The following is a 21,599-nucleotide window of genomic DNA, read 5'->3' on the forward strand; positions in this document are numbered from 1 at the left end:
TATTTAGTTCTGTGGAAAAGAAAGAAAGAGGCAAAGCCAACATAATGAAGGATCATATTTATGGTAATGTTTTGGGTTCTCTGTGTAAAGGGGGCTTATGTAAACCAATATTTGCTTTTAAATTGTGTTGCTTCTCAAAGAATATTGTATATAATAAAAAAAAACATCTTACTATTACGATTGTGCTATTCTCCAATGTGTGGAAAAAGTGTAAACAAAATGAATTTCTCTCTATAGAAATGGTTGCAGTGGCACAGGGAATAATGGATGTGCAGGTCTACTCTGCAAGACAACGACGCAAATATGGACAAAGTGATGATGGACAATGTAGTTGTTTGTTGCCTTCATTAAGTAATCTTGTCTTCAGGAATACAGTAGAAGTTGAAACCCCTTTTTTGGCTTTGATTCTGTGTGTGACCTCAAAAGAGTTATAGCCACTACCTCAATTCTTAAGAAACTTTGACTGAAATGATGGACTCCTACCAACTTATCATCAGGGAAGGATTTGTTGGAAAAAAACAGGGGGGGTTCACAAACCTTTCAGCTCATAAGACCCAAAAGATACATTTGGTGTCTCCGTGCGAGCAAACTTTACAGGAAATACCTTATGAATTAACCACATACCGGTAAGCCCTATTTCAAAAGTATTGAAAATAGCCCATGCGGCGCATTGTGATATTTATGGAATTTCATTCGTTCTTTTATTTTTTATTTTATTTTTTTTTCCCCAGAATTATTTTTCTTCCTTTTTAACTTTTGAAAACCTTTTGAAATGCTTATTTTTTATTTCCCCAGCATTTAAAAAAGGATATACAGTATGTATTTATGGTTGCACAACTGAAAAATGGGTCGCGACTGACCCATATTGTTTGTGAACCACCGGCTTTAAAGGACACGCCACCACGCCTCATAATGGTGCAACTGGTCTGTGATGCGAGGAACTTGTGGATGCCCCGTTGATAGAACATTCAATTTATTCTCTCATCAAAAACATTACATATGTACATTTAGTGAGTGGAAACTGTAATCCTACACTCCTTGTGTTGAAAGTGCCATTAACATATAGTACAACTTAACAGAACACAAAACAAATGACTGAACATTTTACATGTCGACACAAAAACACAATCGTATAGTAGTAGGCTAACAAGGATCTAAATCATAAAATAAAATGCAGAATTGCTTGCCTACGTTAGATTCAAACAATGTTTACTGTATATGGCTAGCATAACATTTAACACAAAATGAAGGAAGGAACTGGCAACTTATTAAACATTGTATAGAAAAGTGATTCTCAACGTTTTTTGTTTTTTTATCTGGGCCCCCCATCTGACCACTGTGGTCAGATGGGGGGCCACGTGCATTTTCAGGGCATGTTTATTTGAACGGTGAATCAATCGATTGTGGGGGCTGGATCGATGGAAATAACCTATTATGGGTTTAAGTTCCTATTTCTCTTAATCACTTTTTTTTCCTTCAAGGTTTTAAAGTGAAAATAAATAACATTCCTTTTTTTATGCATACATTTTTAAATATCGTTACTGTTGGGTGGAAACTTCACATGTCCAAAAGTGTTACTTTTCAGGATTCAAATTAAAAAATAGCATCTCTGCAAGCTCAAAACTCTGTGTGACACATGTGAGCTTGTATCGGCTATTTTTGATTCTTTTGTGTGACACTGTACTATGGCGAAGTAGGCCATTAATTTACGAAAAACACAAAATGTAAAAATATGTAACCTGACTGAGCCAGATGGTGGCAGTAGTGCGTAGGCTACCGCCCTACTTTACCATCTGAGATCTCTCGGGGGGAGTTGATAACGCTCGTAAAGTCCCGGGCCGGACCAATCAGCGGCAGCTACGGGCGGGCTCTGAGCGGCTCTGAGCCAATAGAGTCTGATTGCAGACCACGTGGATGCAGACAGGCCAATATGAGTGGTTGGAGTTGGCACTCCCAGACTGTGATAGAGAGACGGCCACATCCAATCACCTGCTAAAGAATTTGAAAAAATGGCCCGCCCCTTACATCGGGTCTGCCCGAGGGATCCCAGATGAAGGTAAGCAGAGCGATATGCAGCCAGGCATACGCACTGCTGCCATCATCGGGCGCAGTCAGGTTATAAAATATGGAGAGGTCTCTGCCCGACAACGATGTGTACAGTACCGTTGTTATTAAAATCGTAGTGTTTTGCCAATTATATGGGGGCCCACCTGCAGTATCCTTGCGGCCCACCAGTGGGCCCTGACCCACAGGTTGAGAACCACTGAACTAGAACATTGTGTAGTCCTCTCTGCTGTGCGGTACTAACATTTCAGATGTAGGCTACTGCTGCTATTTAACATTTATGAACAACACATCAGATAGTATGTGTTAAGACTAGAGACAAATAGGGCAGAATTAATGACAAGAAATTTCAAACTTGTTTTTCTTTTCTTTCTGCAATAGTTGGTCCTTAACAGATCCTGCTATCCTGTCACAGAAGGGCACTTTTTCTTTGTTAATCAAATCAATATATTATGGTTCACTTATTTCACATGCAATGGATTAAATAAACGTAACTAGTTGTGCACAACTTCAACATAAAACAGTAGTAGTGGCTGCATGGTCATCATCTCTAGTTCTACTAGAAACAATCGATTTCTAAACGTTTTAACGAAACATTAACAACAGCGACGACGACGACAACGTAGAATACATCAACACAACAAAGGGAGGGGTTGAGGTCCAGTGTTAAAGGGATATTTCACTTTCAAAACAACTTTTGGTCATTTTATTGTCTAATCAGGCTTTTATAAACACCCTGAACAGATTTTAATTTGCTTGATTCAATATTTAGATATTTGATGTAAATGTTATCAGGCTCTCCAGGCCCAGGGCCTCTCCCCATACACACCCATTGTAACTTCAAACTCCATTTTAACCATGATAGATTCATTAAATATCATATGATACGTGAGCAGGCTTTCAATAACCTTTTCCATTTATTTTTAATAATTCTTTGGGGAAATGGAAAAACATAAATACAATAAGAAATTATTAAAAATAAATGAAAAATATTATTGAAAAAACACAGCCTGCTCACATATTAGGAGGATAGTATGAGTCACCAGAAAAATAATGGGTGTTTTTGATGAATCTATCATGGTTAAAATGAAGTTTGAAGTTACAATGGGTGTGTGTGGGGAGGGCCTCGTAACATTTACATCAAATATCTAAATATTGAATGAAGCAAATTAAAAACTGTTCAGGGTGTTCATAAAAGCCAGATTAGACCATCAAATAAGTGAAATATCCCTTTAATTAAACTCATTTGCTACTTCCAGCTGATTGTCTTTTTAAAGTCCTGTTTGACTTAAAGGACCACTTCACCCATTTCAACCTGTCGTCAAATAATTAGTCCTCACTAATGCTCATAATGTGGTACCATTTTTGTCTACTCGCTCTGTGTCTCAGAGGAGGCCTGTGGACAGTTCAGAAACCATGCCTACTACCAGTGACATCATCGGGAAGTTTGATCATTTCAAAAATGGAATGAACAACATATTTGTTATATAGAACAGCAACGTTTTCAGGCCAAGGACCCCTTAGTTGAGAGAGAGATGAAGCAGGGACCCCCACAACCGTTTCATAGATTCCATATAGTTTCATTGTTTGACCGCACAATCTTCATTGTATTTTGGATTCATGTCATTTTGTGTCATTTTGTCTGCTCTTTTCTCCCTCTACGCCAAACATCTTTGCCAAAAATAGCCAATTTGCTATTGTTGGCTAAAGTTCTCAGGATAGGGACGCTAGGATTCAAGTGGTTAATATAAAAAAAGGAGAAAAAAAATTCTATCACACAAAGATTTGGAGGACCCCCTATAGTAACTCTGAGGGCCCCCTAGGGGTCCCGGACCCCCTGTTGAAGAACAAAGGTTTCTATACCAGTAAGACTCCCTAATTGGGAGATAAGCGACCGTCAGGTCACATGTATACACAAAGACGGCTGTAACTGGCATTGGTTCCTAGTTGTGTGGACAATGTATAGTTTTGGTTGGCTCAGAGAATGTGGGGTGTACTGATTTTCGTGATTTTAAGGCAAAATTTGTAGGAGCAGTGTCCAAAAATGTGTTTGAAAAAAGCAGCCTGATGGGGGCGCTATATGGGACAGATCCATATTGATGACATGAGTGCAGACATACTGTGTAGCGATTTGTGTGATTTTAGGGCCAAATGTGTAGGAGTAGTGTCCAAAAAAGTGTTATAAGAAATCGGCCTCAAGGTGGCGCTAAAGGGGACAGATCCATGTTGAAGAGATGAGTGTAGACATACTGTGTACCGATTTGCGTGATTTTAGGGCAAAATTGTAGGAGCAGTGTCCAAAAATGTGTTTTGCAAGAATGGGCCTCATGGTGGCGCTAGAAGAGGGGCATGTGAGAATTGAGAATTGGGTGGAGGTTGTAGTTTGGCAGGCAATAGTCTGGGATCACTTCACTTTTCGGGTTTGTAACCGGTCTGGAGCGGAAACCACAAAACGTCATGTTGTAGTACTCAAGGACTACAATTTGGCCGGAACTATCCACCGGAAACAGTTTTAACCCAAAATAATTCCCCTGCGCTCAAGGACATACTTTTATGGCCTACCTAATAAACTCCTCGATGCGGAGTAGTTTTGCTTTTGAAAAATTAGTTTGGTATATGCATGTTTTAGTCCAACTTTTAGCGACCGGCAAAACCACACTAGGCTACTCAAGCATTTTAATAGGGATTGGGGAAACAAACGGTGGGAACCAAATCAAAGCGACGCCGCTTCTTCTAGTGGTTTCCGCGCTTTAGGCGGAAACCAAACGGTCTGTTGTGAACGAACACCAGGCTCTCTCCCGGGAGAAAGCCTGGTAGGCGAGGTTAGGCAGGCAAGGAGTGTGTTTGCAAAATTTGGCATGGATCGGGGCAACGGTTGCCGAGATATGAGCAGGGCAAAAGTGTGACGTGTGACGGACGGACTGACTGACTGACGGACGGAGAGCCGGTGGAGGTTTTGGTAGTAAATGCGAGCAATAACATGCTAACTTTCCAGGAAGAGAGAGGCTGCAGTTTCTATTAGCTTTGATTCCCCATGGCTGATGTCACTGGTAGGTAGGCAGGTTTCTGAACTGTCCACAGACGGGGTGGACAAAGATGGTACCATATTATGACAACATTAGTGAGGACTAATTACATGAAGATAGGTTGAAAATGGGTGTTTCAGTGAATTCTGTCTTCATAAGCAACATACATTCCTTTGAATCGCTTCGTAGAGCAGGTGTTATGGCACAACCGAAACTGTCAAAGGGAAAGTCCACCTTTTTTACATTATCTGAAAAGAGATCTATAGCTTCTTCAGAGTATCTGATTATGTTACATTGACTACGAGCGAGTGCCTACAAGTTAGCGCAACTCATCCTCGCTTGCTTCAGGATGTCTGGTCAGCGTTGCCAAGTACCCCAGGAGGTGTAGTGTGGCGTTATGCACGCAGATCTATTCGAAAAACTGAAAAAACTTAAAAAGGTGTTGAAGGTAGACAAAAGTCTATCCCATTTTCACAATGATGAACTAGAGAGCCAAAGACGTAGCTTTGGTCAGGGCTTAAAGGACAACTCCGGACAACTCCGCCCTAAATAACATCTAGGCTCATTTTCCTACTTGTATTGATCCCAAATTACTGTCCAAAAGAAGAAGAAAAAAAAACACTTTTGCCTGCAACAAATAGTGTAAAAGCGATAGGCTTATGTGCTCCACTCTATGCTATGAGGGTTGCTGGGTTCTGCTGGGGAAACTGGACAACAGGGGCATGTCTGCCTAATAGACCCCATGGACAGTCATTTGGGATCAATATAAGTAGGAAAATTATCCTAGATGTTATTTAGGGAGGAGTTGTCCTTTAAGCTCAAATCATACTTGTCGTACGACCACCGTCGCTTGAAGGGAAAGAAATAATAATGTCAAGTTATTTTCAGCGAGTGGTGCGGCCGCACAACAAAGTATAAATTGGGGTTTATTACACTCTGCAGTCAGTGTCGTAAGGCACTTCATACTGTAGGAGGAAAACGTGAGAGAGGGGCCATTATCTCACAGCATGGAGGCCACGTGTGTTGTTTCAGTGTCGTCCACCAAACTTCTGTTTATTGTGGGCATAAGGAACCCTCAGAGCGTTTACCTTCTAGTTTATACTCAGGCTAGTGGATGTGGAAATGAGGTCACATCAGGTATCAGGGTTTTAAATGAGGACAAAAGAAAGGGTGAGTCAGTGATGCCACAGAACTCATAAACCCAGGTGCAGTGGTGCTCTCTTGCTCAGTGGAATTATCTATTGTTGGCTTATTTCCCCCCCCCCCCCCCCCCCCCCCATTATACAGAGTGCATGTCTACTGTCTATGCAATCCCCCCCATACGACAAAGTAGGGCATTCATTTCAAATAATAATAAAAAGAAAGAATATATATATATATATATATATATCGTTGTTGTCGGGCGGAAACCTTGTATCTCCAAGTTTCAAATTTGTACCTTCTTTCGCAAAGTAATGCCCTGCTTCATCATACAAGGCCGTCGCACAAAAATAGTAAAAACAGCAGATCTACAAGCACACAACGCCTCGCGGTGCGAGGCGTTGTGTGCTTGTAGATCGGCTGTTTTCACTAGTTTAAATCATTTTTAAAATGATAAATGCAAAACGAACGGTTTTGGACAAACAAGGTTTTCACCCGACAACGACAATATATGGAGATACAAGGTTTCTGCCCGACAACGACGATAAGCTACTAAAGCTGCCTCCTGTATGAAAACCCACTAACAAGCTTGAACTTACATTTTCAAGGCAATTTTGTTGTTTCATCCTGGCACAGTCTCGTCCTACTCTGTAGAGCAGTAGTTTCCCAAACTCTTTCACGCAAATTGATATGTATTTGGTGCCAGAAACCCCTCATATAAGATGTGTTAAGGTTTCTAAAAAAATATCTAAAATTCACATTAAAAGTCAAATATTTTCAAGATGTTTTTTTTTTTACCACCTCGCAACAATGTGTTTTGAGTTTGTAGATCGTCTATTTTACACAGCCAATGCATATAGGGGTTTAAGTGGTTAAACTGATTTAGATACTATATTAAATCATTTTTCTGGGGACCCCCACACCCCACAGTTTGAGAATCACTGCACTAGAGAACATCAGGTCTCTACAGAGCAGACGGCTTGTAGGGATGGGACGATACGCGATATTATCGTTTATCGTGATAAGAAATACGCTAATCGTATCGTGATATCGTCCTCTGTCATGAACTGGGATCAATTCACCTTTCATTTGCCGAGCTGCATATTCCGGTACCACTTAAACCCTTTGGTAAAAGGTACTTATAATATACATACTTTTCACTCTCTATCAAATGTCTTAAGGCGACGTGTTGTGAGCTTGTAGATCGGCTATTTTTTGGCAAATGTTCCACCCCAGGATAATGGATTTGATTATCGCGATAATATCGTAAATCGCGATTTCTTTTGTCACAATAATCGTGATATGAAATTTTCATATCGTCCTATCCCTCGATGGCTTGCCTCTCTCTCTCCTTCAGATATGTGTGAGGCTGGGCTGGCTGTAGCCTGGGACGGCTTCCAATTTCGGGCTTTTGATCCGGTCGGGAGCGGATGGTATCCTACGTCATTTTGTATTCAAAACGGACTACAGTTTGGCAGGAAACACCAAACCGGAAACAGTTTTAACCCCTACTTGCGCATGCGCTAACGACTTGCGCATGCGCTAACTGAGTTGAAACTGTTTCCGTTTAGTAAGCGAAGACCAGGCTTTCCCCCAGCGGAAAGCCTGGTGACGCGAGGTTAGTCTGGCTGAGGGAGACCACGGCAGCCATTAAATTGCTTTGCTAATGTAACGTTCGATCAGTGACAGGTTGGAAGCAGAGGCTGTGTGAAGGCTTGGAACCTGTCTGCAACCTTGGGAGTTAATCTGAATGACATTTTGTTTTGTTTTTCCTGATGCACTCAAAAGTTATCAGAAATGTATGTCGTTGCTGTCGGGTGGAACACTTGTAAGTCCAAAACTATTATTTTTGTAATATTTTAAAAACAATTTAAAATTGTGAAAATATGTGAACTTGTAGATCTGCTATTTTCACTATATTTGTGCAACACCGAAATACGGCAATGTCCATTGTTCATCTCTAAGGTTTAGATTGTTTTTTAGTTTTTGTGTGTGTGTGTGTGTGTGTGTGTGTGTGTGTGTGTGTGTGTGTGTGTGTGTGTGTGTGTGTGTGTGTGTGTTCTTATTTTTTTCTATTAATTAACCTCTTGAACTGCCCGACATTAATATTTTGTGGGGAACATAACATTAGCCAAAAATACTAGATCTACAAGCTTCTGAGGTTTTTTGACATTTTTTGATGAAGAGATTTGGTGAAGTGTGGTAAAAAGAGCATACCAAGTACAGCTGCAACTCAGGTCCGTTTTGCTAAGTATAGAGGGTTTAAAGGGACTACACCATGAATTTTAATTTGTCCTATTTTTATGTCTTATGTTTTATGTCCCACCAGTACCTTCTATCCTCACAAAGTCCTATTTCTGACCATTGTGTCTTTCTCAGTTTATGGGCGGATCTATGTAAGCAGGTCTCAGAACGGGCTGTCAGATTTTCTCTGGGCTACTGCTGCTGTGCTGTGTTCTGTGCTGAGTGGGGGTTGGGGAGGGGTGGGCAGGCCAGAGAAGGAGGTGGGGAGGAGCTGGGAGAGGTTTGGGGATGGAGGTGGGCAGGCCTGAGCAGGAGGCGGGGAGGAGCTAGGATGATGGTGGGGCTCAATAGCGCAGTCCTCCCACTCAGGACAAGGTGGTACTGCAGCTGAAAATGCTTTGAAAGCCAGGCAGAAATGACAGGGGCTCTGTATTCAGGAGCGGTAATTTAGTCTCAAACCTTTTGAAAAACCTTTTTGGGACATAACAATATGATATTACTTATTTTTAAATCCATGGTGTAGAACCTTTAAGTGGTTAAACTTCACATTGCTGGAGTGAGTTCAGTGTGACAGCATCAACCTTTGCAGACAAGAAAACTCCAAATACGTCTTGTTTGGTATCGTCCTGACAGCGTCATAACCACATAAAACGTTCTTTTGAAGAAAAATAATATGCTATAAGAGAAGGATTTTTTGGTGCAATTATTTTAGGCTACTGCTGTTGTCTGACAACAGATAAAAAATAATTTAAAAAAAGAGTAATATCCTTTCAGGAGCTTTACACGTACGTCGCCCTACAGTTTTACACTACCGTTAAATACTGACATAAAATGGTATATTACACATGTCACTATACATCTTTTCTATTTTCTCTCTAAAGTGATGGAGTTAAGTGTCCAAGTGTTTTGTTTTGGCTGGGGTGAGGGGAGAGGGGGTATTGTCATTGGTGAGGTCCTGGGCTGCAACTGGATTCATAGCCACTAGAGGGGGATAGCGCTTCTTCCTGGTGCTGGGACTGCTCCTCTCCTCCCCGCTCATCTGACAGGAAGCTGGAGAAGGTCTGTGCTCGTGGGATGAGGGTCATCGTAAGGCTGCTTCCTGGAAGAGACAAGCCAGGGATTCAAAGGATCAGTTCAATGTTAAAGCTCTCTCTCTCTCTCTGTGTGTGTGTGTGTGTGTGTGTGTGTGTGTGTGTGTGTGTGTGTGTGTGTGTGTGTGTGTGTGTGTGTGTGTGTGTGTGTGTGTGTGTGTGTGTGTGTGTGTGTGTGTGTGTGTGTGTGTGTGGTGTGGGGGGGGGGGGGGGGTGTGTGTGTGTGTGTGTGTGTGTGTGTGTGTGTGTTTTTTCTGTCAGTGGTGGAAAGTAACTAGTTACCTAACAGAGAGATTCGGTTATAACAAAACATACATTAACCATTCAAAAATGTCTTGAAAGATTTTGACACATTTTGAAAAACGTTGCTAAATAAACTTACCTGGGAGCTTAAGACGGTGTGCTAGCCTCTTCCTTCTTAAAGGAGTCATTTGGACCAAAACACATATAGGGTTAAATCTGCCTTTTATCATACCCCTTCATACCTGTTTTAGTCGATTTCTTTCATAGCTGCCCCTGTTGCTAGATTTCGGCTGCCCCTGTTGCTAGATTTTGCGGGCCCTCTCATAACTAACACAGTGGATTGTCCTTAGGCTAGTGCGGTTATTTCTTTAGCTTCAAAGTTAGTATTTTTTTATTGGATTGTGGTTACACAACGTCCTGAGACCAACCAAACCGCTGTTTTGACCTCACAGGCACCCTTACTTGTCAAACAGACCCCTCCCTCCCCTCCCTTTCTAGGCTCTCCTCTCCCTGCTCTGGTGCAGAGCAGAAGCCGTTAGACAAGTAAGGGTGCCTGTGAGGTCAAAACAACGGTTTGGTTGGTGAAGAAGCTAAAGAAATAACCGCACTAGCCTAAGGACAATCCACTGTGTTAGTTATGAGAGAGCCTGTGAAATCTAGCAACAGGGGCAGCCGAAATCTAGCAACAGGGGCAGCTATGAAAAAGATTTACTAAAGCAGGTATGAAGGGGTATGATAAAAGGCAGATTTAACCCTATATGTGTTTTGGTCTGGATGTCTCCTTTAATGTGTGTGTGTCTGTCCCTGTCTTGTAACAGAGTATGTATATTCTATAGCCTTTGTTGTTCAGTGATAATCCACATGTTCTGCATTATAGCCTCAGGATAAACATACAATAAATAAAAAATCTTTATTTATTAAGGCTGGGACTTTAACTGATTAATTGCGATTAATTAATTACAGAAAATTAACGTGATTAAAAAATAACGCATTTTAATCGCACTTAGTTTTTGCACCACAGAACCTTCAGTTTTGGCATGCACCAACCAAGACGAGACAACAAACGCAAAGGGAGAAGTAGCCGATCAGAGCGCTTTGTTTGGCCCAGTGGATGCGAAATTTAGATTGGAAAAAACTCACTCGTTGATTCACTCGTACAACAAAATGTGTTTTACTTGAACAAAATGCTTCTCAGGTAAAATATCGATGTGCGATTAAAATGCGATTAATTAATCACAGAGCCTGTAATTAATTAGATTAAAAATTGTAATCGCATCCCAGCCCTATTATTTATAAATACAAAAAACCCTCCTTTGAACAACATCCTTGTTTTTCTGTTTTATTGTGCCGATTTCAGCATGCTCTGTTTAAGCTGCAGTTAAAGCACAATCGTAGCCTGATGTGAAAAATGGGTTACAAGACCGTGGAATAAAATAATAAAACGAACAAAAAGAATGCATCTTCAGATTGGAGAGCTGCATCTTTGATATTTTGGCATTTGAATCCTGAAAAGTATGTTTTGGACATAATAACCCATGATTACATGCTAAGAGAAAACACAAACCATTAGCAGATGTACTCAAACAATAAAAATACACAAGCTTGTGTATTTTTATGCCATATGTATATTTATTATTACTCAAATACATTTTGAATACAGTACTTTTGCTTTGAACAGATGTATATCTACATGTGGTATTGCTATAACTGAAGTAAAGAAAGTGGAGTACTTCTGCTAATGGTTTTTGTTTTCTCTTAGCATGTAATCATGGGTTATTATGTCCAAAACATACTTTTCAGGATTCAAATGCCAAAATATCAAAGATGCAGCTCTCCAAGCTGAAGATGCATTCTTTTTGTTCGTTTTATTATTTTATCCCATGGTTTTGTAACCCATTTTTCACATCAGGCTACGATTGTGCTTTAACTGCAGCTTAAACAGAGCATGCTGAAATCGGCACAATAAAACAGAAAAACAAGGATGTTGTTCAAAGGAGTTTTTTTTTCCCCTTTCTTTTTTAATTGATGTTATTGGTAAACCGTGACACATAGTCAATAGAGACAGTACTCTGATGTTGGACAGGTGACAGTAAGCTGCTGGATGCCAGTTCTGTGGTGACACAAAACAACCTGGCCTTGATCGAATCCAGAAGTTTCATTTCAGAAAGGGTGGGTGGCAAAAAATGAATCTATGGTTGCAGACTGTATTTATAAATAAACATAAAATAATAAAACATTTTCTTTATCCTGAGGCTACAATGCAGAACATGTGGATTATCACTGAACAACAAGGGCTATAGAATATACATACTCTGTTACAAGACGGGGACAGACACACACACATTAAGAAGGAAGAGGCTAGCACACCGTCTTAAAGGAGGACTTCACCACTTTTCAACCTGTCTTCATATAATCGGTAGGTTCCGTACGGAACCATTGTTTACTTAGATATGGAAGGATGACCTCCCACTTGGGTAATGTCGCCCCCTGGCGATCATTCAGAGAAACTACTTCAGCTCCCGTACTAACGTAGGTAGGAAGGGCCTGTCACTCAAACCGGAGTGACCCGCCTCCAGGCTATATAAGCCCCCGGAGGCGGAAGTAACATCCTCTTAATACCACTCTCTGCCACATTCAGTGAAACAGAGGGGCATTACGTGGGAGGTCATCCTTCCATATCTAAGTAAACAATGGTTCCGTACGGAACCTACCGTTTACTGTCAATATTCCAGGATGACCTCCCACTTGGGATTCTTAAACTCCCCTCTAAGCCACAACCTACTCTCATACCCCCACACACCCCACATATGGGTGAGCACAGCCCAAACGGGCGTGACCCATCACCCAGAAGGTCCCAGGCCCACCGGACCTGGGTGTGAAGGCATGAGAAAATAAGGAGAGACCCTGACAGACCGAAGTCCGCCTCATTCAACTAAATGAAAAGGACAAGTCCGCCTTATAAGTAAGACACACTATATAAGGAAAACACAGGGTCCCCCCCAAAATACCCCAGGTGGCTACATGCCCACCTGTGGGAGGGGAAGATCCGACTCCTCTATGACATAGAGGAGGCAACTGCACCCAGAACCGAATGCGCTAGCGAAGAGGATTCGATATCCAGGTGATAGTAGGCTGCAAAGGTAGAAGGCGAAGACCAATTCGCCGAAACACAAATCTCCTGAACGGAGACTCCCTTTGCCAGTGCCCACGAAGTAGCCACACCTCTAGTGCTATGGGCTTTAAGTGCCGCCGGCACTTCCACTCCCGCACTAGAGTAAGCCAGCCTAATAGCATCCACAATCCACCTCGAAAGAGTGGGTCTAGACACCGGCTTTCTGACAAGAACATTGCCCATTTCCACGAAGAGCTGAGAAGAAGCTCTAGAACCAGCAGTCCTGTCACAGTAGGCCTTTAGCGCCCTGACCGGACAAAGGCAATTCAGCCGCTCATCCTCCACCGAGACAAACGGAGGAGGATAAAAAGCCATAAGAACAACAGGCTCCTTAGGGACCACCATGTTCTTAGGAACAAACTTAAGATGAAGCTTGAGCAACACCTTGAGATCATTGTTCATAAACTGCATGCACTCCGAAGACACTGAGAGAGCTTGCAGGTCACCAACTCTTTTGGCCGTGGCCAAAGCCAGCAAAAGAGCCGTCTTGAAACTCAAAAGTTTCAAAGACATCCCTACAAGCGGCTCAAAAGGAGCCCGACACAGGCCCCCCAGAACCACCTGCAGATCCCAAACTGGGAACAAAGACCTAGTCACCGGCCTCAAACGTTCAACACCTTGCATGAACTTGATGACCTCCGGGACTTTAGAAGGTGCCTTGCCCGCCACCCCCAGGTGACAGGCATGAATAGCCGCCAAATACCCCCTAAGGGTAGAAAATGCCAGACCACTTTTCAAGCGGTTCTGCATAAATTCCAGAATTTCCTGGGCTGACGCCACATGAGCCACCACAGGTGGAACACGCGACTCACACCAGTCCTCAAAGGCATTCCACCTTCCATCATAAGACGCCCTCGTAGAGGGCGCCTTAGCACTCTGAATGGTAGCAACCACTTCAGAAGAAAAACCGGCTGCCAGCAGGTTTAACCTTTCACGTGCCAAACCCACAGGTCTAGGACCTGCGGGTCTTGGTGGAAGATCCCCCCCCTGGCCTGGCTCAACAAAGCCCTGCACTGAGGCAGCTGCCAGCCTGGTTCGCAAAGGAGAGGGGCGATCGCCGATCTCCACGTGCCCTTGTAGGGAGCACCAGGAGCATCTCCAGACCGAACCTCCTGACTCTCTCCAGAGTGGGACGGATCATGTCGAAGGGGGGAAACGCGTACAGTAGACCTCTCGGCCACGTGTGCGCTAAGGCGTCCAACCCCAAGGGAGGACTGCCCTTCACCGCGAAGAACAACGGACACTTCGTATTCTCCGCTGACGCAAACAGGTCCGCCACTGGCTGACCGAACTTGCGAAAAAACTGTCTCGCCACCCTGGGGTGGAGAGACCAATCCTCGTAGCGAGGACCTCCCCTGGACAGGAGATCTGCTCCGCTGTTGAGGAGACCCGGGACGTGTAAGGCCCTGATTGACTTGAGGCGCGACACGCACCAAACCGTCAGTTCTCGAGCCAGACGATCCAGTGGCAACGACGACAGGCCTCCTTGTTTGTTGACATAAAACATGGCCGTCGTATTGTCGGTCCTGACCAGAACGTGACAATGCAAAATCCAAGGCTCGAAAAGCTTGAGCGCCCGGAGTATAGCCATCAACTCCAAATAGTTGATGTGACGACCCCTCATCTCCAGAGGCCAAAGCCCCTGCGCTGTGCGCCCCTCGAAAGTGGCTCCCCACCCACTGAGACTGGCGTCTGTCGTGATCGACTTGTGGGAAACCACCTCGCCAATCGAGACTCCGCTGGTGAGGAACCCCTCCACCAGCCAAGGAGACAGGGCGATCGCGCAGGAAGGGGAAACCGTAACCTTCTTGTACTTCAAGGAGGGCGGGATCCCGAGGGATAACATCCATCGTTGAAAAGGTCTCATATGAAACCTGCCCAAACGCAACAGATGTACTGCGGAAGCCATCATTCCCGTCAGTACCATGCAACTCCTGTAAGTGACCACCTGGCCCACTTGAAAAGAGTCGAGACATTCCCGAAACCTGTCCACCCTCTCCTCTGAGAGACGGGCCGACATGTCGGACGAGTCCAGAAGGACCCCAATGAATGTAAGACGACGTGCTGGAGTCAGCATGCTCTTGCCGTGGTTGACTATGAAACCTAAGGCCTTCAGGTGAGCCAAAACCACTTGTGTGTGACGCGCCACTTCGTGGGCGGAGCTCGCTGAAATCATCCAAACGTCGATGTACGTCGCCAACCTGACGCCCTGCTGTCTCAGCGGGGCGATGGCTGCTTCGGTCACTTTCACGAAAACCCTCGGGCTCAGTGACAGACCGAAAGGGAGTACTGTATACTCGTACAGGTGACCCCCGAAGGCGAACCGTAGGAAATTCCTGTGTGGGGGATAAACCTGAACGTGCTGATAAGCATCCTTCAGATCCACTGAACAGTGGAAATCCCCTTGCCTGACCGACCGTAACATGGTGGGTACAGTTAGCATCCTGAAAACGTATTTCTTCAGGTACACGTTTAGTGCCTTTAGGTCCAGGATGGGACGTAGCCCCCCCCCTTTTTGTGCACCAGGAAATAACGGCTCCAAAATCCCATGCGGGATTGGGTCCTGTCCAGCTCCACTATAGCACCCTTGCTTAGCAAGGAGCTGATCTCTTCTCTCAAAAGATTTGCTTTTAAACCACGCGCCCTGGTATAAATAACCCTGCTCGAAAGCGGGGGTATGTCTGCGAACTGTAACCTGTAACCCCTGGTTATCGTTCGAAATACCCAAAGGCTCGGGTTGCATAACTTCCACTGGCGCGCGCAGCGTGCTAGCGTGTTTTGAGAGAGAGAAACCCCACCACTGTGCTTCCGTGACGGCGGAGCTATTTGGCGACTGGACCGGAAGCGGGAGACCTGCGTATCCGTATCCGGAACGACCGGATGCGGAGCGCAAGGGTTCAATAGGCCGCATGGCGGAAACACCTTCTGGTTGTACCGCTTGACTAGCGGAGCTATTTTGCGGCGGGACCGGAAGCGGGGAGCGAGCGAATCCGTATCCGGTGTCACCGGAAGCGTTCGCACTTCGCTCGATAGAGAGACAGGAAGAACAAAGCGATTCGACTGATAAACAGACTCGCCCACAACTAAAGCATTCTCCCCTGACAGGAGAGGAACTTTTACGTTTAATACCTGCTCTAAGGCCTTTATGCTTGTCCCTTGACTCGGGCTCATAGTAGGCCGACAGAATTTCTGACTCAAAGTTAAATTCATAGCATCGCTCACGCGAGGGAAAGCCCACTCGCGCGCATGAGGAACCACATAATTGTTTGACGTTAACATTACTGGTTGCTGATAAAACCTGTGATTGATTAAGGAGTCCTGACGGGACTTCATCATTCTTACAGGAGGCATGCATAAAGGAGTCATATTGTCGACGCGAGGGATATTCCACTCGCGCGCATGAGGAACCACATAATTGTTTGACATTAACATTACTGGTTGCTGATAAAACCTGTGATTGATTAACGAGTCCTGACAGGACTTCATCATTACTACAGGAGGCATGCATTTATCTTAGCCCCTGTCCTAAGGCCTTTATGTTTGTCCCTTGACGAGGGCTCATTAGTAGGCCGGCAGAATTTTGTGACTCATTGTTAATTCATTGCATTGACCACGCGATGGATATTCTCCTCGCGTGTAAGGGGAACCATCTAAATGTTTGACATAACATTACTGGTTGCTGATAAAACCTGTGATTGACTACAGAGTCCTGACAGGACTACATCAATTTTACAGGAGGCATGCAAGATGGAGTCGTCTGTGCAATAGAGTTGGACAGAAACAGACTTGTTCTTTCAACAGATTTATCTGGGACACAAGCGGCATATACATTGACATTCTCATTTTCATTTCCCCGACGCGGGGAAGGCCTTTATGTTTGTCCCTTGACAAGGGCTCATTAGTAGGCCGGCAGAATTTTGTGACTCATTGTTAATTCATTGCATTAACCACGCGAGGGATATTCTCCTCGCGTGTAAGGGGAACCATCTAAATGTTTGACATAACATTACTGGTTGCTGACAAAACCTGTGATTGACAAAGGAGTCCTGACAGGACTACATCAATTTTACAGGAGGCATGCAAGATGGAGTCGTCTGCGCAATAGAGTTGGACAGAAACAGACTTTGTTCTTTCAACAGATTTATCTGGGACACAAGAGGCATATTCATTGACATTCTCATTTTTATTTCCCCGACGCGGGGAAAATAAACGTCCTCGTTTGGGGGGAGGGGAACCGGGTGACACCACGGACCCCTGCCCCAACACAATCCCCCTCTACAATGTCCGCAACTAAAGCATTCTCCCCTGACAGGGGAGGAACTTTTACGTTTAATACCTGCACTATGGCCTTCATGCTTGTCCCGTGACGAGGGCTCATAGTAGGCCGACAGAATTAGTGACTCATCGTTAAATTCATTGCATTGTTCACGCGAGGGATATTCCCCTCGCGTGTAAGAGGAACCATATAAATGTTTGACATTAACAATACTGGTTGCTGATAAAACCCGTGATTGATTAAAAGTCCTGACAGGACTTCAACACTTTTACAGGAGTCATGCAAGATGGAGTCATCTGTGCTAGTGCAATAGAGTTGGACAGAAACAGACTTTGTTCTTTCAACAGATCTATCTGGGACACAGGAGGCATATACATCGACATTCTCATTTTCATTTCCCCGACGCGGGGTACAGAAAATAAACGTCGTGCCCACCACTCTATACTGGGGTCTGACAGAACCCAGAAAAGATTGTGCTTGTGTAACTTCCATGAGGATTGTAGCGCTTTAGTGAATCCAACATCTCCGTTGCAGAAAACCAACGTCCTCTGCCATCGCTCCACCCGCTCCACCCGCCTGACTGGCGGGTGGAGGGGCAGTTGAAGTGCTGGCGCCGCAGGGGCCTTACCTTTCACTGTAAAGACAGGGCGAGAGCCATCCTCCTCCGCCATGTCCTCCTCCTTCTCGTCCTCAGAGTATCCTGAGTACGAACCCTAGCTCTGACTGGAGCTCAGGTCCGATTCGCGCCTGAAGGATCGGACTGCTTTGCTAAAGTTCACGTCGAAGGGGACGTCCCCGACGGTCACATCACAACGCTACTCTTTAGGCACCGCGCCCGTAGGAGAAATGGTCACCGGAGGGATATTGTTAGACTTCTTAGTCACCTTCCTCGCGGTAACTCCGCCAGACCCGCCAGCTCCAGTGACAGTGGAGCTAGCTGCGGTCGGCTGCACGGCAGGCGGTGTCTCACGTCGCTTGGCGCCATCTTGACCAAGGCGCGCTGCTGAACAAGCGGTGCCCCGGACGGCAGCGCCGCACCTTGACTATCGGTGCGGGCCGCCTGGGGCGGACAGCCTGGGCTGTAGGATCCAGAGCGTTAAGCCCTCCTGGTGGAGCGCAGGCTCCGAGGCCTGCCCTAGCCAGGTGGAACCGATGTACCATAGCGAAGCAGTGTAGTTAACGTTAACAAGGAAGCTGTCGAGCAACGAGCTAACGGCTAATGCTAGGCCAAACTTGGTTCAGGCAGAAACATACATTCCCTCGGCAGAAAGGCAAGAGGGACCATAGCGAAACACGTAGCTAACGTTAACAAGGAAGCTGTCGAGCAACGAGCTAACGGCTAATGCTAGGCCACGCTTGGTTCAGGCAGAGGCCTTAACAAGCTAACAGCAGAACAAACATACATTCCCTCGGCAGAAAGCAAGAGGGTTCATAGCGAAGCAGTGTAGCTAACGTTAACAAAGGAAGCTGACGAGCTAACAAGCTAACGGCTAAAGCTAGGCCACGCTTGATTCGGGCAGGGCCTGAACAAGCGGTAAGCAGTGTAGCTAACGTTAACAAAGAGCAGACGAGCTAACAAGCTAACGGCTAATGCTATGCCACGCTTGGTTCGGGCAGAGGCCTGAACAAGCAGTAATAATCCTTTGTTATAGAAGGAAATAACCGTCGTTTTAGGACGGGACAAGAATAAGTATTCTTAAGTACGGGTTAATTCAACACTCGCCGGTGGGCGACTCCAATGCCACCGCTTTAGGCTAATGCGCGAAGAATAATAATACAAAGGCTGAGTTTCAACTTATCTGAATGTGATATCGCAGAGAGTGAAAAGAGGATGTTACTTCCGCCTCCGGGGGCTTATATAGCCTGGAGGCGGGTCACTCCGGTTTGAGTGACAGGCCCTTCCTACCTACGTTAGTACGGGAGCTGAAGTAGTTTCTCTGAATGATCGCCAGGGGGCGACATTACCCAAGTGGGAGGTCATCCTGGAATATTGACAGTAAACAATAGGTCCTCACTAATGTTCATGATAAAATAGCAAAAAATATGTTCTCCCAACGGCAGCATATAGTGTTGTAGTGTTTTGGACAGTGTGCTTCATCAGGACCCTGCTATACCAAAGCTGTTGCAGTAGGTGCTCCAGCCTGCAGTGCATACCAGAGGATCCAGGTGGACACATATAGCCGCACATTCTTTTTAAATATATGTTGAATATACAGTTGCAACATCAACCAGTGGCAGCCCATGCATCCAAACAGAAAAGTGCAATCTCATTGTATTAAACAACGTTAAACTCACCAACATTGCAGCTGTACAAAAAGCTTGAACTATCCTTTTTTCGAATTTCGTAGCTAGTAGCATGTAGCTCATAACATGTTTACGGTGGATTTCTAGCAAACAAACACTTTACAGATAGAGAATATTTAAGCTTTCCGTACAGCTCCAATGTTGGTGAGTTTAACGTTGTTTAATGCATGGGCTGCATTTGATGCATGGGCTGCCAATGGTTGATGTTGAACTCTAGATTCATATTAAAAAAGAAACTGGTTGCAGTAGCTTTATAAAGTTTTAAAAGGAACTGATGTTTTCAAATAGCTCCAACAAGCATGCCAACTAAAGTGGTACCATAGTGCCAACAGTTTCAAAGCCCCAGATATTTATTTATTTTATTTTATTTGGGCCAGCATGAAATATTTCATAGGAATGAGTCACATGGTTGTGGAATAAATACCTTTCTGGTATCATTCGATCGTTGTATTCATGTTTGATGTGAAAACTCTAGCATCTAAAATGACACCAATTCACCTAAAGCTTAATTAAACAGAACTAAAGCAATACAACTAGCACCAATTTAGAACAGTCTACATGTATTGCACATGCTGTATATTACTTATTCATCATTGGTTCTGCCCACAAAGCCTGTCCTTCCACTGGTTTTGTTTAGTGCTTAAAGGTAGTTTGTTCCATATTGAAATCCCTTTAAGAAATACCTAGCCATTTTACTCCACACTACAGGAACTAGCCCTGAAATAATGCCTGCTCTTGTTTAACAATTATGAGTGTTCTTAACCATACTGTGTCTATTTAAAAGCTCACTGTAATCTGGCGCATTTTTGTGGATAATGTCTCATACATAGGCTACACTACAGTATGATTAAGTTACATTTGCTTTCATCTGGTCTCCACTGGCAGTAGTACGACTTACATGTTTCACTTGAGGTGTGGGGGGTGCATCTAGCATGTGTGATCTACAGTATATACCAGGGACAAATATTTAGCTTTGTACAGTAGGCTAGGCGTGTTCCCTGGTGAGAGGCTGGGGACATGTTCACAATGTCCTACTGCTTGTAGAAATCATTTATTTTCTTCCTCTGTGTTCAAGCATGCACATACAACCAGGAGCACCTTGCCACTGCTGTGGGGTCCTGCTCTTATGATGAGTCACACATACCAACACACCCCATACGCATCAGATAATTGTGTGATGAGGTTTGCTTTCACTATATTCGTTAGCCACCGATGGATAATATTAATTGGGAATAAGGTAATATCAATGGGCATAACAGAAGGTGTGTGTGTGTGTGTGTGTGTGTGTGTGTGTGTGTGTGTGTGTGTGTGTGTGTGTGTGTGTGTGTGTGTGTGTGTGTGTGTGTGTGTGTGTGTGTGTGTGTGTGTGTGTGTGCGCGCGCGCATGTGTGCGAGAGAGAGAGAGAGAGAGATAACATGACGGTTATTATTTATTTTACTTTATGTCCAGTAATTTACTACTGTATCACTGTGATTCATACCGAATCAATTCTCTTGCACGCTCTTCTGTGAAAGATTAGGGCCAGGTAGAAACTTGAAAAAAGAACACATTCAAGAACCTATTCTCCAACACTATGATGTATCTCCTTCACCACAGAAGCATGCACCACACAGACAAATGGAAGACATTTGTGACGTGATGTATATCTGTGTTGTATATCTGTAAATGGGTGTGACCTATTTGGGGAGTTGCATAATGATCGAAGGAATCTAGGGGAAAAATAATTGTGATTGTATGACCTATAGTTATAGGCCAATTGTAGCATTTCATCCTTGGCCAGTAAGAATTTCAGGGCAAAATTTCAAGGCAATCAGGCGTTGCATTCATGATTTGTGTCATTTCATGCAAAACGGGCTACTCCCGCAATGTTTTAAAAAATCACACCCGTGTGAACTGAGCGGTGGTTTACCCACCTCATAGATCATGTGTACAGATTTTTGTGACATTTGAAGAAAATATGTAGGAAAAGGAGCAAAAAGTGTGTTTTGGAGAAAATTCAAGATGGCGGAAAATCTATCCTGGCGCAAATGGGCGTGGC

The 21,599-nt window shown here is 44.3% G+C and overlaps 1 protein-coding gene across 1 annotated transcript in view; it reads right to left on the bottom strand.

Moving 5' to 3' along the window:
- Positions 1 to 9,415: 9,415 nt before the first annotated feature.
- The window catches only part of dok6 (docking protein 6), a gene marked incomplete at both ends in the record, with an annotated part of 115,713 nt that continues 103,529 nt past the window's right edge, over positions 9,416 to 21,599 (bottom strand). The window contains one exon of the mRNA XM_080752010.1: positions 9,416 to 9,573. Coding sequence (XP_080608136.1) covers positions 9,416 to 9,573 — 158 coding nt within the window. The remainder of the gene's footprint in view (positions 9,574 to 21,599) is intronic.

The sequence above is a fragment of the Nannobrachium achirus genome (genome assembly GCF_963921795.1).
Source record: "Nannobrachium achirus genome assembly, chromosome: 21".
NCBI lineage: Eukaryota > Metazoa > Chordata > Actinopteri > Myctophiformes > Myctophidae > Nannobrachium > Nannobrachium achirus.